Here is an 18,946-nt window from a genome sequence, read left to right as displayed (position 1 = left end):
CTCAAATTCCAGTTTACGTCACTTTCACCCACCCATCACCCGCCCTAATTTCACAAACGCCCAATTTACTAACCACCACTTGTCTTTGTCAAAATAATGAACAACAAGGTTAATCAAGTAAATCCAGTCTCACCAAATTACCAATCTACCCCTCAAACGTTCCGCGTGTCAAAACCCTATTCACCAACACCTTAGTAAACTTGTTGACAAAAGCAGCTGATCCTTGCCCTTTCCCTGGACATCATAGTCATTCCATGAGAGGCTTATTTAACACAACTTTCATGCCATTTCAGTGCAACAAACATATCAAACACCTTGCAACATTGGTATTTTTTTCATTGCTTAATCCCTCCAAATTCATCAAAATTCAGCTTTGCTGATCAATTTGGATTGCACCCCAATTCATGGAGAGCACCGACTCGTCCACCGGCGGCTCTCAAAGGCCTAACCTCCCACCGGGGTTCCGGTTCCACCCCACCGATGAAGAGCTACTTGTTCACTATCTCAAAAGAAAGGCCTCCTCTGCTCCTCTCCCAGTCGCAATCATCGCTGAAGTTGATCTCTATAAATTCGATCCATGGGAGCTTCCAGGTACAACAAAATATATTCGCGTAATTGAACATGTAATCGCTGAGTTGTAATGATGTATTGGATTCAATATAAGACTAATTTTATTGGGTTTGTGTTGTTTTTTCAGCTAAGGCGACGTTCGGGGAGCAGGAATGGTACTTCTTTAGTCCTAGGGACCGGAAGTATCCGAACGGGGCGAGGCCGAACAGAGCAGCAACTTCAGGGTATTGGAAGGCAACTGGTACTGATAAGCCAATATTATCATCTGGGGGTACACAAAAAGTTGGTGTGAAAAAGGCACTTGTGTTCTATGGAGGTAAGCCACCTAAAGGAATCAAGACCAGTTGGATTATGCATGAGTACAGGCTTGCAGACAACAAACCCAGTAACAAACCTCCAGGATATGACTTGGGAAGCAAGAAATCATTGAGGGTAATCACAAACTAGTCCAATTTCACAATTTTTAGATCATCGGGTTTGTTCTTTTTGCAGATATTGACAATGGGTTTTGTTTTGTTTTCTTGATTGTTTGTTCAGCTTGATGATTGGGTGTTGTGTAGAATTTACAAGAAGAACAACACTAACAGACCAATGGATCATGAGAAACAAGATTTGATGGAGGATTTGATTGGATCGATACCGCCTTCGATAACGATCGGGAGCTGCAATCAGAATGCAAAATTGATGATGTCAAGTCATGACCACAACCTGTTCGATGGAATGACTAGCAGTGATAATAACTCTATGTCAAAACAACCAGATCAGTTTCCTTTGCTTCCTCTTAAAAGGGCTTTCCCTTCTCTGTACTGGACCGATGAGGCCGCGGCCGACCCTTATTCTTCGAGCAATAAATTTCAAGGTGATGATCATCATACCAACAACAATGAAGGAGGAGGAGGAAGTTCAATGGCTACTCTGCTTAGCCAACTACCACAGACACCTCCATTGCACCAACAGACAATGATGGGGTCTCTTGGAGATGCCATTTTTAGGCCTCCATATCAACTTCAAGGCATGAATTGGTATTCATAGTTCCAATTTAACCTCCTATGGTGATATTATATATAAGTTTCAATACTACTATTTTGACCATTCAGTAGTAGTGTAATTGGTGTCAAACTTGGGAACTAGGGATTGCGATTTTGGTTGCCAGATAGGGAAGACAATAGAGAGATTCATAAACTATATATATACACACACATACATATATAAGTGTGTGTTTGAATTTCTAGGTATAGATGCATAGGAAAATCAATGATGTGTAGAAAAATAAAACCCCATTGGATATATTGTGATGTATTTTTTGCTTGAAGATATAACCCCATCATATACAATTTATACAATTAATTTAACATGGTTTGTAATTGTGTATACATATACATATACATATTCATATATATATATATATATATATATATGTATATTTATACAACTCCTAGTTATTCTGTATGTTGATTATGGTTTGTCTTGTATGTCAGTTGAAGCATCTTTATCAGTCATTTGTCGATCATTTTTTCTTTTTTCGTCTTATTCACTACATCCATCTTTTGGTGTGTGTTAAAAAAATTATTTGAATTTTTTTTTGTGTATATATGTTAAAATTTGAGGGATTTTTAAATCTCAACCGTTCAATAGAGCCAATGACATGAGATAGAAATGCGCAAATTATGTTAATTTGTGGGTATCCACGTAAGAGAAATCTTTTATATATATATATATATTTATGTGTTGGTGGTGGTCATTTATTTCATTTCCATGTTATTATGGATTTGCAAAACCTACCACTGATTATCTTCCATAATTAAGCATATCCAGGTCACAGAAGAACTTTAAGTAGTGGTTTTCTTTATTAATTAGAATCTCTCAAGATGGGGACATTTACTATTTATACTAACCAATTATTTTCTTTAATTTAATTAATTAAAGAAAAGCAAGATATTTGAAGGTGGATGTCATTTTCAATTTCAATGGATTAATTAAAGATAAGACCAATTACTTAGTATATTCCATGGCCCCCCAATCAAAATAAAAATGACTTTTGATTTTATCTTTATTGACTATGGGGACAATGATCGCTATCAATAAAATGGAATAAATATCTTAAAACCACACAAAAAATAATTACACTTTCATTTTGCATGTATTTCCTTTCTAAGGAAAGGCAACTTCTTTTATGATATTTTATATCATTAGTGCTTAATTATAGAATACTAATCGTGACCATATATGAATTTTGTGATAGCTATGTTATCTCTACTCCCATTAATCTACTTTTGTGGTGTACATGCTTTTAGGCAAAGCATGGAATTCTCTACTAGTATATGTATGCATATACATACAAAAATACGTGTACATGCATATTTTTTTTGGTAACCAAGAATAACACTATACAAGTTTGTTCTTTGGACAACCGATATGGGCTTAAACTCATGTCATCGGACACTAGTGTACATAAGTTTCTCACCTGACGACAGGGCCAAAGCTTAGCTTGTGGCCATAAGGGTTTTACTCCCAGTGAGAATCAAACTTAGGACCTCTCAAATTCATATGATTTGGCCCTAGAAAGAATTATCAACTACGCTAAACCCAGGTGGTTGTGTGTACATGTACATGCATGTATGCTACTATCATGTTATGCACGTATGTATATATAGGGAGACAAAACCATACATTCAAAGATGATAAATGGTGGCAAAAGCTTGAAAATCCTCGCAAATATTTCGCATACATACATAAACAAACACATATGCATTCGTACACCATTTCTTTACAAATATACATAGACCTTACTGGTAGAATTTACATTTAGATTTTTAGGGTGTAGGTTTAGGGTTTATGATTGAGTTTAGGATTTAATCTCAGTCATTTGGTCAGATCAAACGGATTAGAAGTAGAGATACTTATTTTAGGTAAAATAATGATGTATTTATTGAAGAAGAACTAATATATATAGTGTCATTTGCGAATTTTATTTTCAGCCGTTGGATCTGTCCAACAACTGAGATCAAGTCCCATAATTTAACCCGAAATATGTGTCGAAACGGGTTCTAAGTGTTCAACCCATTTCGACGTCCTCTACCCTCCTCTCCTCTTTGCGATTATTACAGATACATCTCCTATGCATTCTTCTATGTCAATTCCTTCATTCCTAAACCCAAATCCAACTCTCCTTCATCGAAACAGTCCTCACTCAGCAGAGCCCCAACCTGATCACCTACCCGCATCTTGTCCCACCCCCAAATCGACACAGCCCCAAATCGGAGCTCAATCAGGTTTCGATTTCTTGCATTGCAGGCCATTAAAATAAAGTGAAAGGACAGGGAAGTTTACCAGAGATAAAGGGCCAGACCGAGCCTAAGGTTATTATCGTTGAATTTTTGTAAATGAATGTTTTAAATAATAAGAATGTATGTTGAAAGTGAATTTATGTGACTGGCAACAATGGAAATTTTGTGTCTTTTGTTCTTGGAAATTTAGTCTGTTTTGTTCTTGGAAATTTGGTGTGTTTTGTGCTTGAAATTTGTGTGTTATGTTCAACAGTGAATGTATAATGCGGCTAACAATGATTAAGTGTTTTTTGTGGAACGAATATGTCTAATTGAAATTTAGTTGTTGGGTGCATATGCTTGATCCCATATTCACCAGGACATATCAAGAAAAAAAAGAAAAAGAAAGAGTTCTTTTCTTTAAATAAGGGGACACTTAAGTGCCCTCCATTTCATGTTATCCTCTTTGTACATGAATATGGATTATGGGACTTGATCTCAGCCATTGACAGATCCAACGGCTGAAAATCAAGTCTGTAAATGAGGTCCGCACGATTAAGAGAAAACAATATATATATATGTATATATATATATATATATGAAAGGAGGATACAAAGATGATAATATGGAATGGAAGACACTTAAATTCCAGGCAATAAAGCCAGGCAAGAAAGCATCATGGACCCTTCATATCATTTAAGCCCAGGCCCATTGTTTTTCGGAAAATTTTAATAATATTCATTGCTAAAAGATAAGGTAAATTGGGAACCAAAATACAACCTTAATGAGAAGTAAAGTACTAATCAGAAAATAGCTCCCGACAAAGAGACCTCAAAGATCCTAAACACAGACCCCTTGTGAACGTTTGTAAATTGCACGTGACAGATGTGCTTCTTTTATTTCAACGAAAATTATAGGGTTAATATCATTTTTACACCGAAAGATAATCAATGTTTTAATTTACACACAGTTGTTTAAAATGTTTCAATTTGATCACCCAATGAAAAAAAATATTTTAAGAGGAGATTTTCCCACTTTAGGACAGTCAAACTGCATATGTGGCAATCAATATTTGGGCAGTCAACCTGCCACATGTGCAATTTGACTGCCCTAAAGTGGAAAAATCTGCGATTGAAATAATTTTTTCATTGGATGACCAAATTAAAACATTTTAAACAACGGTGTGTAAATTGAAACATTGACTGTCTTTCGATGTGCAAAAGTGATATTAACCCGAAAATTACACAATTTAAACATTGATATCACCTTTTATATAAACGATTATTATGTGTGATTGGAAAGTTCCACAATGCTTAATTAATACGCATAATATTAGGGTTCTTGTGTTAAATAATGACTCATATTAGTAATCTTATCTAGTACCTAAAAACTATGAGAAAATGAGAAGTTGTGCGAAAGAGAAGCGTAACGTACCAGTTGAGAAAACCCTCGCCAAATATACTAAAGAATTTCCTATATTGAAAACAACCACAAATCCCGAGGACGTAGGCAAATTGTCGAATATCGTAAATCTTGTGTCCTTCTTCTCTTCTCTCGCTTTTTCGTTTGATTCTCTATATTGTTCTATAATCTGTTATGTGTTAAGTATGGGGCTCCATATATATTTTAATGTGTATGATATGGGTATTGAGGGTATTAGTTGGGTAATTATTAGGTTAAGTTAGGGTCTTTTATGTCTTTTAGACATGTGTATTTAGCCTAACTTTTCTTTGTGTTTGGGTATCAATCAACAAAACTTTACAACTCTCTCTTTTAGAGAACTCTCCCGATCGATCCACATTGGATCGTATCATCATGGTCTGTGAAGAACGTGTTACACAACATCTTGAATATGTAACGACTCAAGTTTTTGAGTTCATACATATACTTAAAGACTCTTTTGCGCAAAAAATCCCACAATTTTTGTTCTTTAATAGAAATTGTCCTCCAATGACAACGCATGCCAATTAATCAAATTAATGTGTAGCATAGGATAAAATATTTTTGCACCATTATCTTGCTAATGATATTTGACTAGTGCAGTAGTGCATTTGGACATCTGATATAAATCTAAATACAGGTCCTCAGACCTACACACATAGAAATTTCCCACCTAACTATTGTAAATCTATACCCCCATACACACCAACAATATTATCCATTTTGGGTTGTCCGGTTCATTGGATACATTTGACCCACAATGAGTTATTCGATTTCTGTAAATACATCAGACCCGAATGGCTTTGTTTCCCTCTAACTAGCAAGTGGGCCAAAACCTAACTCACTTAATTAGGGAAAATGCCTACTTAGTGGTTAAGGATGTGTGTGTTTGATCCTTATAAATAAGATATATCCACACATCTTTATCGATGTGAGATAGCACTAACAAGTATATAGCTTGAGCTAAATCTCAACGGGTGTCAAAATAAACTTTGATTTGCATATATGGTATTTTATAAAAGTTTTCTTATATATTATAGGCATATATATATATATACATATAAATAATTCATTACGTAGAACCCCAATTGAACCTTTGAATCATGAATCGAAGATTTTTTCGGTTCAATGACCGGTCTTATTTTCAAAATCTTGTTTATATGTTTTTTTTTTTTTAAAAAGGTAAGACGATTTGGTGCACCCAAACCATTATGTGCACGCTATCAACCTCCAATCATGTATTACCAATTACAAATGTGAAGTGGCAGTGCAGCCATGCAATTTGAGCACACGTGCAAGAAAAACAAATTCAAAAGAGAGAGAAAGAGAAAATCCAGTCAATGCATATCTTCAAAAACACTTTTCTTGTAAACTAAGATTTAAAAAGAGCATATTTTGGGGAATCACTTGAGAACACAATTTTGACTTCTATGTTCTGATTCCTTTTTAAGTAAAAAAAACCTAGTACTCATCAGATATGTGCCTATAATTAGTTGACACGTGGAGAGTCTTATAGCCATTCGATTTTGATTATTTATGTATGTAGATCTTACATATTAACCAGTGCCATAGGAATAATGATTAAGGATTAATCCGAGCATGTTATGTATGATGAATACTTCCTCATCAATTTTGAAAATTTAAAATACAAATTCAATGGAGCTTTTCAGACTCCAAAGCATCCCTTCTTCTTCTTTTTTAATAAAAGAGGAGAATATATTAACGAGAAGAACTATTGGTTACACAATCCTTCGTAAGGGAAGAAGCAATACAAGCTGAAAATTTTTCTAACTAAACACTGAAAGGCTCCAACTCCCAAACTTTCCTTGCTAAGATGTGAGCAACGGAGTTACAAATACGTCTTAGCATGTTGAAACTTCACATGGTCCATGGAAGCCACCATCTCTCTACAATTAAGATAGTTCATGTTGATCTACTCGAGAATGTTTGTTTTCAACATGTCTCACGACAATAAAATTCTACAACTCACACTCTTGTTAGGAAAACTTATATATGTTTGAGGCCCTTAGAATGGAAGTGTCTTCTTGTACTGTGAGAATTGTTGAGAATGAGTCGATCTAATAAAAAATTGTTCATGTAGGCATAACCTTGCATAAATTATAGGGTAATTATCTTCTAGATATGGACTTTCATGAATAAGAATAGTATGTGTATTAAGAAAGGAAACAAATGGATCCATACATCAAGACAGGAAAACTATCTAAAGCCTAAATACTTCATACATCAAATAGTGTCATATACCCACATGACAAATGTGTCCAAATCTACAAACCGTTTGAGAAGATTAAATCCTAATTAAGCATAAGTTTCATACATCAAATACTAATAGTCTAATAGTGCCTTGTCCACATGACCAATGTATCCAAATCTACAAACCCTTTTGAGAAGATTACATCCTAATCAATATTTCAATAATCTTGAAATTGAATCAAATTCTACAAAGACGTGTTTGGTGTGAACTAAATCTAACCTCCCCAACCAAGGGCAAAAGATGGGTAAAATTGGAATTTTACCCCTACTTGGTGTATTTCCCTCCTTTTGAAATCTCTATAGCCAAAATGTTGGACCAAAGAATTCCAGATTTATATACAGGGAAAATATATTTTCACTGCCTAAACCCGAACCCGCTCGGCTGGGTCGGGTACTTGAATACAAACGGGTCGAGCGAGTTCAAGAAATTCTGAGCCAATGCTCCCGAGTTCTGATTGGAAAAAGCGGCGGAGCTATCCATCCCTTGCCCTCTCAATCCACTCTGCACCTCCTCCTCCACCGAGTTCCGAACCCTCGTGTCCACGTGGCATACTTGTTGTTGCAATTGGGGGATATAAACGTCATTTTGTCCATAACTCACCATCCCCTGAGTGTTATTTTGTCCTCCCGCAAATTGTTCTGCCATCGAGTTGATCCCGGCAAGACTCGCCCAATCCAAGCTCCCCGAACCCAGGTTGTGCAAATTCACCTTCTCGTCGCGCTGTGATGTTCTAAGTGAGTTCATACGAGGCAAATTGAAAAACCGGTCGTCAATCTCCGGCAATGAATCGAGAACGTCGTCAAGGTGGGAAGAACAAGTAGATAAAGATCCATTGGTGCTGTATTCCTTGCTCGAAACAGTCGCAATTGGTTTCTGACCGCTTGAATTCTTCTTGTATATGCGACACAACACCCATTCATCCAACTGTAATTACAAAAAATGCTCGATCAGTTAAAACTTGCAAAAACAGAGCATGAAACAGAGTATACACAATCGAATGATTTTGATACCTTTGAACTGCCGTTTTTGCGAGAGGACTCGATAAGGCGATACTCGTGCATAATCCAATTGGTTTTGGTGCCCTTCGGTGCTTTTCCTACATAGAAAACCAGAGCCTTCTTGATTCCGACCTTTCGCCCTTCGGTGGTGATGATTTTGTCCGTACCCGTCGCCTTCCAATAGCCTGACCCAGCAACTCTATTGGGTCGAGACCCGTTTGGGTACTTCCGGTCCCTCGGGCTAAAGAAGTACCACTCCTTTTCACCAAATATCGCCTTACCTGACATGAAAACGAATCAAAAAGAACGTCAATCAATAAACCGTCAAAACATAAATCGTGAACCAATTTACGTAAAACTGAATACTGAATTTCGAATTCCAGACTTACTGGGTAAGACCCATGGATCGAATTTGTACAAATCAACTTCTCCAATGATTTGCAACGAGAATGGCTGACCAGCGACTTGGCGGCAGAGATACTGAACCAGAAGCTCTTCGTCGGTCGGGTAGAACCGGAAACCCGGTGGTAAGCTCAATTGGGCAAGTGGGTCTTTCTCTTGGACTCCCATTTTCCGAAAGGAAAAACCTGTATTAATCTACTTGGCTAGGAGGAGGAGAACCAGAACTCTCGCAAATCTACGGTATGAAAATTTAAAATTTTCAATATTGGAAGACACTGGACCTATCTATATAGCGAACGCAAAAAAATACTATTAGAGCCGATAAGTACGGTCGTCCTCGTCGACGGGACCCACAACTACTAAACACCGTTTAGAATTCGACACGTAGAGGCATCGGGCTGCCGACCTTCTCTTCGGTGCATGAACCGTCACGAAAAGAGCCGCAATGAGTCATCTGGGTAACGGACACGTGTCGGAAAAAAGCTGAGGTAGTACGAATTTTACATGACCCCAAGCGAATAAAAATGATTTTATTTTTTATTTTTTTGGTGTTGCATTTTCCACGTGAGAACACGTGGACATGGTTGAGCTGAAATGTTCTTCTTCATTCCTCGAAGAGTAGAGAGTGAAAGGGAAAGTCACAAAAGGTAGCATCAATGGCAGCATAAACGAGGGACACGTTATTGTTATTAGAGTTTTTTTTTTTATACTTTCTTTTTCTTCTTTTGGTGGGTGTGTCCTTTTTAATGTTTCTTTCACTCAAAAACCTCTATGAAAGTTTCCAAAAATAAGTCCATTGGTATTATCATCAACTTAATTCTCATTAAACTTCATTTGACTTTTCAATTTATTTGATTTTTGGAGCATTTGTTTATTGAAACGAGGGAGGAGGATTCGAACTTTGGTGATCAAGATAATACACATCATTTTTATCACTTCAATTAATGATTTGAGTGCTTGATTTTTAGAGCATTAGAGGTTTTAGTAATGAAAATTAGAAAATTTTGATTAGGTTTTAGAGTGTATATGAAATGGATAATAATTAAGTGGGTTTAGACCATTTGTGTCGTTTTAATAGAAAAGCAAGGTCATGATATATATATATATATACATATATATATATATGCTCCTCCTTAATCAAGGGTCGGTTCTTAGAATTTTGTGTACGTGGAATAGTTAGATTCAGAAAGATGGATGCATTGTCTATCATGGGTTGGATATTTGAACATGTTTGGTGAGTCAAAGTGCCACGTAGAGAGAAGATACGCATATATCATACAGACGTGTATTAAATGGGTGTTGTAAGGATTGTATTTTGACAAGTGTGTTACAAGTCTTTATACATGTAATAGTATTCTATATATATATATATATATATATATACATGTATATATAAAAAGAAAATTATTTAAGGTGGTATGGACATATTCAATGTAAAGATACCGATACGGTGGTGAGGAGGAAGACCTAAAAAGACATGACTTGAAATAATAAAAAATGATATGAATTTAGTAGGAGTATATGAATGTATGATCCATGATAGAAATGAATGGACAAAAACAAATACATGTGTTAGATTTGTGATAATGTTTTCATAGGCATATATAGCCGATTCTAAAGATTTTGGGATAAACGCTCAGTTGATTATAATGATAATATATATATATTAATTAGGATGTAGTGTGAGTCAATTTGGATTTATTAAGGTTTATTGACTTGTTTTATGACACGTGCAATTTATAGGTGGCGAAAACAAGTATTGGCACCATACCTTGAATTTTGATGACTAAAGGGGCGTCATGAGATTCTGCTGGCACCTAACTTTTCTTCAACTTTTTAGTGTTTCTAGTTCCTACACATGGATCTTGAAATTTATTTTTTTCCCTTCTGTTTGAAGCAGGTGTTTTTTTTAGACTTTCATCACTCATGAAGGTTCATGTAGTCTTCCTTACCCTTTTCAATAGTAGATTTTGACTAGTGCCATTTTGGGTATGGCCCGTTTTAAGGCTCAAGACTCGCACTATTTTTATCTACAGTTGAGAAGAGTTGGGATTTAATTGATAAATCACACTCTTGGCTCTCACCTAACCGATGAGGAATGTTTTGTATTTCTAGCATCTATCGGGTTCAATTTAAGATATGAAATTATGAGATTGATTAGACAAAGAAAATTTGCGAGCGAGAGATAAGTATTAGTTATCGTTATGTAAACACTAATGTGAAAGACTAGTATGAAAGAATCAAATACAATTTGCAATTGTTTACTAACTAAATCAAAGAGAATATTCAAATACTAAACCCTAACTAATATGAACAATATGCTAGCTTAAGCAGCATAGAATGACTACCCCACACCAATCAACCCTTAAGCTACAAAAAAAGGCATCAATTCTTAAGTTGGAGTTGAATTTGACTTTGATCAGGCTAGTGGCTGCCTGATTAGTATAATTGTGACTAAGAAAAACAATGCTAAAATGAACTAATAATAGCTCATTCATACACCCGAGTCTAGTTCGAGTAGTAAGGATGATGCGTATCACCCTGGTAACCAAGGTTCGAATCCCCCTTTACTCTCCCCGTTTAAAGAAAAAATTGCATGCATGCCAAATTCAGTTTAAAATTTTAAAAAAAAGATTTAATAGCCAAATAATCCATATAAATATGTACTAGTTAATAAGCATTTGACCAAATTCGCTAGAATGTGATGTCACTGTAGCATTCCAGTTTTGAAAGACGGTCATTTTGACAAACACTTGGGGGACATAATGATATGTTGCAATTTCAACATCGTAATTATAAGAAAGAAGTCCCTCAAATGACTTGAATTTTTCTGGGTCAGCTTGACAGTAAGGACTGGTAACCACACTACTTTTCACATTTTGTTCAATAGCCTAGTGAGCCAAAATATTCATGATTTTGATTTTTTTTTTTTGTATGTGTGATTTAAGAAACATCACAATTATTTTATTATTGAGAATTCTCAATCTCAACATGTTCATCGAATAGTTGCGCCAACTCTAAACTTGGATTACCAACCCAACCCGCGTTACGCCAATAACAGATAAGATCGGGGCAAAGCTCGTGCAGGGAGAACAAAGCTAAATCCCACAAAAGAAAGTTAATTACACAAAACCTCTAGTGAGCCTTTATCCATACTGTTTTTTTTAAAAAAAAAAAAATAAGACAAATATTTTAACCTTTATTGGCATATACGTATGCGTGGTGTTTACACCAAGTATATATAAAGATCACCTCGTAACGTAAAGGCTTATGGTTTTAAGTTGGGATGAGGTGACCATTCATGTCTATTGGGTCTCCCCAACACATTCCCAAAATACACCATATATATATAAGGCCTGCAAAATAAACCACTAAGCAACCACCCTGTTATGTTTCTGATGTTGAATATATGTTTGAATGATCAAAATGCATATGATTGAACTTTGATCTATTAAATATTTATGAGATCTAATCTGAATTTTGAAGTGTTTAATTACAATCTGTTTTACTGCTTTGAAGTTATGTTTGATTATATTCGTTAATCCTGTATCGTAAGGTTGATTATGTTTGATGAGGAATTCTCCTATAAGTAATCAAAGTACGGATTTAAAATAAGTACACATGTTTTCACCAATGATTTAAAACATGTGAGACTCAAAACAATTGGTCTCACTAATCATTTCACTTAAATCAATGGTCAAAAAACTGTATTTATTTTAAATCTTTACTTTGAGTACTTATAGGAAAATTTCTATATATTTGATTATTTAGATTACATCAAGTGTTGTTCATTTCTAGCCATCTAACTGTACATTGACATTCACGGCCTCAGTCGTGTGAAAAGACTTGTTAAAATGTCGGACATTGCTTTGAGTTAAAAGAAAGCATGCTTGCCGCTAGACCAGTAGATAAAGTTTTGACACATGATGTGTGTGTGTATATATATATAAGGAGTTTTTTTTTTTGAAAATGTCACCCCTATAATATTTTATTAGATATATAACATCCACTTTCAATTTATTAGACATATAACACCCTGTCGCTATTGATAATAGCGGCATTTGTTTGTCTGTTCCATTGCTGCTAGTGAAAAAAGCGGCATTTGTATGTCTTTTCTATTGCGGCAATTTTAAAAGACGGCATTACAATTTGGAACGACAATGCAAAAGGTAGGTGCTCCGGATCTGATGGCAATGGTAGGAGGTAGGCACTGCAGCTCCAACGGAATCGACGGGAGGTAGTTTCGGCTGAAAACAACAGCATGAGGGCATCACTTAATTTGAAGACCTGCAATTTCAGGTAGCAGCTTAATTTTCCGTTTTGAAATGCCATTGTTACTGGTAGCGGCATTCAACAAAAATTCATCGAACTACAAAGTCGCTGTTTCAAATTACGACAGGGTGCTAGATGTCTAATAAATTGAAAGTGGGTGTTATATGCCTAATAAAATATTTCAGGGGTGTCATTCTAAAAAAAACCTCTATATAAGTACTAATTGTTTTTTCAAAATCCAGGAGGCCTAGGCTCCCCTAGCCCCCATGTGACTCCATCCCTGTACAAGTAATATATATATATATATATATATATATATATATATATATAAATGAATTCTCCTATAATTACACAAATTAAAGATATAATGTAGAAGTTGGCTCGTTTTTGGGGATTTTTTGGTGAAGTTTTTGCTGCCCGTCAGGACGGATCTTGTCCTGGTGCAATTTTTGGTTCCAGAGTTATTTCCCAATTGATTGGGATATGTCCGGCTGAACTTGTATAAATAGAAAATTTGCAAAGTTTTTCGCCCTAACTTGGTTTTGGGGCGCCATCTAGAGAGAAACAGATAGAGAGAGCACTTACAAAGAGGGAACACTTGAGAGAGAGAGTAGAAGGATCCGAGAGAGCAGCTTTTGGGATTTAGATTGCCTTATGGTAAATGGGTTTTTTATTTTTGTTGCCTTCTCCATTGATTTGCTTATTGAGAGAGCTTTTAGGAAAAAGATATCACATAGGGCATTGCTCTACTTGTATTGGGTAGTATCTCTTCGTTTGTAACATATGCGACCAAAAATAGTGAGTCCCACTCTTCATTTAACTTAAATCATTTCACTTATATATCTGTAGTGTGAGTAAATTTGGATATATTAAGGTTTTATGACTTGTTTTATCGCACGTGCAATTTATAGGCGGCGAAAACTATTAATATTGGCTCCATACCTTACCTTGAATTTTGATGATTTAAAAAGGTGTCGGCACCTAACTTTTCTTCAACTTTTTAGTCTAGTTCCTACACATGGATCTTGAAAAAAAGAAAAATCATGGTCTTCTTTCTATGAACTTGAATTTTTTTTTGTTTGAAGTAGATGTTTAGATCTTCATCATTCATGAAGGTTCATGTAGTCTTCCTTATCCCACACTTTTCAATGCTAGATTTTGACTAGTGTAGTTTTCGGTATGGTCCGTTTTTGACGTGTAAGACTCGCACCGTTTTATCTTTAAAATGATTCTTTATAATCGAGAAGAGTTAGGATCAAACTAATAAATCACACTATTGGCTCTCACCTAACCGATGTCGAACATTTTGTATTTCTAACATCCTTCGGGTTCAATTTAAGACGTGAAAATGGGATTGAGCCAGAGTGTATTAGAAAAAGAAAATGTGGGAGCGAGAGATGAGTATTCGTTATCATATATACGTAAACACTAATGTCAAAGACTAGTATAAAAGAATCAAATACAATTTGCAATTGTTTATCAACCAACTAATCAAAGAGAATATTCAAATACTAAACCCTGACTAATATAAACAGTATGCTAGCTTAAGCCGCATGGAGTGACTGCTTGATTGGTATAATTGTGACTACAAAAAAGCATCAATTCTTAAGCTGTAATTGAATTTGACTTTGATCGGTCTAATGGCTGCTAGATTAGTATAATTGAGATTAAAAAAAACAATGCTAAAATGAACTAATAATTAATCACATTCATACACCCAAGTCATTAGTTAAAGCGGTAAGAATAGTGTATATCATCTTGATGAGCAAGGGGTTCGAATCCCCCTACCCGTTTGAAAAAAAAATCGCATTCATGCAGAATTCAGTTTAAATTAAAAAAAAATTAATAGCCAAATAATCCATATCCATATACTAATTAAATATATAGGCAACCTTCACTGATAAGCATTTGACCATAGTCGCTAGAATGAATGTGATGTCACTGTAGAATTATATATAGTTTTGAAAGAATTGTCATTTTGACAAACACTTGGGGGACATAATGATTTGCTATTTCAACATAGTAATTATAAGAAGGACGTCCCTCAAATGACTTGAATTTTTCTATAGGTCAGCTTGACAATAAGGACTGGTAATCACATTACTTTTTACATTTTGTTCAATACCCTAGTAAGCCAAAATATTTACGATTTTGATTTGTTTTTTGTGTGATTTAAGAATCATCACAATTATTTTATAATTGAAAATTTCTTAACTCAACATGTTCTTTAAGTAGTTGGGTCAACTCTAAACTCGAGTTGCCAACTCAACTTGCTCCACTCTAGCAACAAATAAGACAGGGCTAAACCTGTGCAGGGAGAATAAGGCCAAAGTCCACAGAGGAAAGTTAACCTTTATTGGCATATACATGTGGGTGGTGTTCACACTAAGTATAAAGAGTCTAAAAAATGGTCACTTAGGCTTATTTTGTGAACAAATACTATTCATCATTCCTCTTGTATTGCCATTAGATCCTATACCCGACGGATTAGTTTTAACGATAATAAAGATCTTGGTAGGTGTGGGTTAGACGCGCATATGTGACTTTGATTTTTTCTTGTTGATTATACTCAAGACGGATTCGAGACATGTATTAGGCCGTACCGCTAGCTTTGATGGTTTTTTTTCAATCAACATTAAACAACAACTAGGATACCAATAAAAAGCTCTAAAATTTACTATAAAAGGAAGCACAAACCATTCATGATATATTATCACATACACTTTGTGCCTCCTAAAAACCATTGTAATTACTCTTGCAGCTTCATGTCCTCAAAGTCAGAATAAATAAAACAAGAATGCAAAGATCAGCTTTGAGAATCCATAATTTATAGATGTCATACTCTTTGGTTTCTTTCTCTTTTTCAGTACTAATTATTAGAATTTTTAGTACATATACACATCAACAATATTATTCATTTTAGATCATCCGGTTCTCGTGGATACATGGAGCCCGCATGACTTTGCTTTAGTCACCCATCCCAATAATACTCTCGCAGAAACACGTTTAACTGTGGAGTTACTACGGGGATGTTCTTCTTCAGAAAAACGCATTGTTGATGGTGAGAGACTGAATATATCTATATATGTTGACACTAATAATGACTCAAAAAGTTTTTATTACAATAATAAAAGGCTTAAAAAAAAACAGAGTACTCTGTTTTTTTTTCATTTCTTGGTCATTCCAATCCTCATTAGAGCAATATAAGCGACGAGCCGATAACCCACAAGCATAATCACCAATGCAAGTACTGAGAGACCAAACCCTTCAAAATAATCCTTGATTCCCGGATAATCGCGAACGAAACACAATCCTCCATCGCCACCATTGCACTGGTATGTGTCACTAGCCTTGTATTGAGCCAGAATTTGAAGCTTGTACGTGTGATTAATAATCGAAATGTACTTGATCCACCCAACACACACAGGCACATTCTGGACATAATATCCACCAGCGAGCATGAACGCTAGCATGATCACCGATCCCAGCGTTGTCGCGGCCTTTTGATCCATAACCATCGCGCCAAGAGCAAGACCTATGCCTTGAGCCACTAAGACAGTAAGTAGAAGAGCAAATAAGGACTGAAAGAAGTTTAAGGCATTGGGTTTGAGCCCTGACATCCAATAGGTTATGATCATAAAAACTGTTGGGAGGACTAAATCCATAGGAAGATCTCCAACTGTTCTTGACATGAAGTAGGAGGAGAGCCTGTACATCCCCGAAGCTCGTTCCTTTTCGAGCATCATACGCTCTTGTGGGAAGGTGAAAATTGCTTGAAATACAGGGAAGAAATTCCAAAATCCGGTGAAGAAGAAGAATAGCCCAATCTGCACATATCATCAAGCAATGAAATATCATCATAATTACATAAACATGACAAAACGATCGATCGATTAATAGAACGTAAACGATGTCATTAAGTACCCGATCTTGAATGTGATTAACATCAGATTGCCACCATAGAAGTCCTGAAAGTACAGCAATAACCAAGACCTGCCCAACTTTTCTACCAGAGAAGACTTCATGCCTTCTCTCTTTGACTCCCCTCTTCATCAACACAATGAATTGTTGCCACCATGTCGTTGCCCATCGCCCCAATTGCTTGCTCTCTCCAGCTTCATAATCACAATTATTAGGATGTTCAGTAATTCTTTGAAGCTCCATCTTCCATTGATTGGCCAGATTGTTCTTGTATGCAGCAACCAAATTCTGATTAATCGTCGCCTGACTATCGCGCGAATAATTATCCGCTGCAACTCCTACATGTTTTTGTTCAAATTACATTCACATTAAAGTCAATTGGAACTACAAATACCTAATCACAAACAACATAACATGAATTGGACTCACCATTTGCAAGATCTAGCAAGAAATCAGCAGGATTCATGGCCATTGAAGGTGCAAACCCAACTCTAGAGAAATAATCCATAACTTCTGATCCTTTCCCAAAATACAAAGGATTACCATCTGACAACAACAAGACCTTATGAAACATATAGAACAACCTACTTGAAGGTTGGTGTATTGTCATCACAATTGTTCTCCCTCCATTAGCTAACTCCCACAATGTTGACACAATCCTTTGAGCAGTAGTTGAATCAAGCCCAGATGTCGGTTCATCCAAGAAAAGCAAACTAGGGTTTATCAACATTTCTTGTCCTACACTCACCCTTTTCCTCTCCCCACCTGAAATCCCCCTCAAAAATGGATCTCCAATGGTGCTATTCTTGCACCTACTTAACCCTAATTGGGTTATCACTTCCTCTGCTTGCTGTACCTTCTCTTCTTTGGTGAATGTGTTGGGAAGCCTTAATAGGGCAGTGAAGACTAGGGTTTCAGTGACTGTCAAGTGAGGGTACATCACATCATCTTGTGTCACAAACCCTGTGTTTCTCTTCATTTTGTTGGAGAAGGGTTTTCCATTGTAGGCTATCTTCCCTCCAAGCTTTCCACCAAGTCTTCCTCCTAGTGCTGTTAATAGTGTTGTTTTTCCACTCCCTGATGGACCTAACATTGCTAGTACTTCTCCTGGAAGGACCATTCCTGTGACCCCCTTTAGAATCTCTTTCTCTTCTGATTTTTCTTTCTTTTTACACCAATAACTTGATGGTTTGTTAGTCTTGATCTTGTACACTACATCTTCAAACTGCACATAAGAAAGTCTAATCAGAATTAAATAGCATGGACTTGAACTCATGATTTTCCGTTGACACTACCACAATCAACTTCAACATCTCAACCAATAATTCGTTGTTAATCTTTATTAAATACCCTAAATTGGGTATCTGTCTACGTTTTTAAGCATGAAATAAAGATAATGAAATATAAGAGCAAGGATTGCAAAGTTAGCACCTTTAATGTGACAGCAGGTTGATTGGCTTTCTTGAAGATGGTGGAATTAGGTTGGTGGGGTTGTTCCATAGATTGTGCTTCAACATCTCCAACATCCACCATCTCCATGAATACCCACAAGAACCTTTCTCTGTCTCTCTTTCTCTTCTTAGTTTTTCCAAGAAAATGACAAGAAAACAAAACCATCAAACATTGTCACTTCTCCTTTGAATGAACAGATGTTGAGAATTCTGAAAAAATATGTAATGAATTAAAAGTGAGGCAATTAATATCACATGTGTGTGAGAACAGGTGTTGTCTGCACAGAAGAGTGAGAAAGAAGAAAGAGAAGTGTGTTTTAGTGCTTAAAAGAAGGTCACGCAAGGTGCAATGGG

The 18,946-nt window shown here is 35.9% G+C and overlaps 3 protein-coding genes across 3 annotated transcripts; 1 reads left to right on the top strand and 2 right to left on the bottom strand.

Annotated features, from left to right (window-relative positions):
* The first annotated feature begins 301 nt into the window (after positions 1–301).
* Positions 302–1,932, top strand: LOC119985941 (NAC transcription factor 56-like). Its single transcript, XM_038830427.1, has 3 exons — positions 302–591; positions 698–1,002; positions 1,108–1,932. The coding sequence occupies exons 1-3, from the start codon at positions 405–407 to the stop codon at positions 1,600–1,602; spliced, it is 987 nt and encodes a 328-aa protein (XP_038686355.1). The 5' UTR covers positions 302–404; the 3' UTR covers positions 1,603–1,932.
* A 5,497-nt stretch (positions 1,933–7,429) lies between these two features.
* LOC119984945 (NAC domain-containing protein 72-like) lies at positions 7,430–9,207 on the bottom strand. Its single transcript, XM_038829069.1, has 3 exons — positions 8,936–9,207; positions 8,559–8,827; positions 7,430–8,472 (listed from the first exon to the last, which is right to left on the bottom strand). The coding sequence occupies exons 1-3, from the start codon at positions 9,114–9,116 to the stop codon at positions 7,903–7,905; spliced, it is 1,020 nt and encodes a 339-aa protein (XP_038684997.1). The 5' UTR covers positions 9,117–9,207; the 3' UTR covers positions 7,430–7,902.
* Positions 9,208–16,172: 6,965 nt separating this feature from the next.
* Positions 16,173–18,680, bottom strand: LOC119986282 (ABC transporter G family member 9-like). The gene is made up of 4 exons (XM_038830858.1): positions 18,573–18,680; positions 17,571–18,366; positions 17,145–17,479; positions 16,173–17,047 (listed from the first exon to the last, which is right to left on the bottom strand). Exons 1-4 carry the CDS (start codon positions 18,678–18,680, stop codon positions 16,388–16,390), a joined length of 1,899 nt encoding a protein of 632 aa, XP_038686786.1. The 3' UTR covers positions 16,173–16,387.
* Positions 18,681–18,946: the final 266 nt, after the last annotated feature.

This window comes from Tripterygium wilfordii, chromosome 19 (genome assembly GCF_013401445.1).
Source record: "Tripterygium wilfordii isolate XIE 37 chromosome 19, ASM1340144v1, whole genome shotgun sequence".
Taxonomy (NCBI): Eukaryota; Viridiplantae; Streptophyta; class Magnoliopsida; order Celastrales; family Celastraceae; genus Tripterygium; species Tripterygium wilfordii.
Note: the sequence above shows the minus strand (reverse complement) of the source record. Positions and strands in the feature narration are given on the sequence as shown.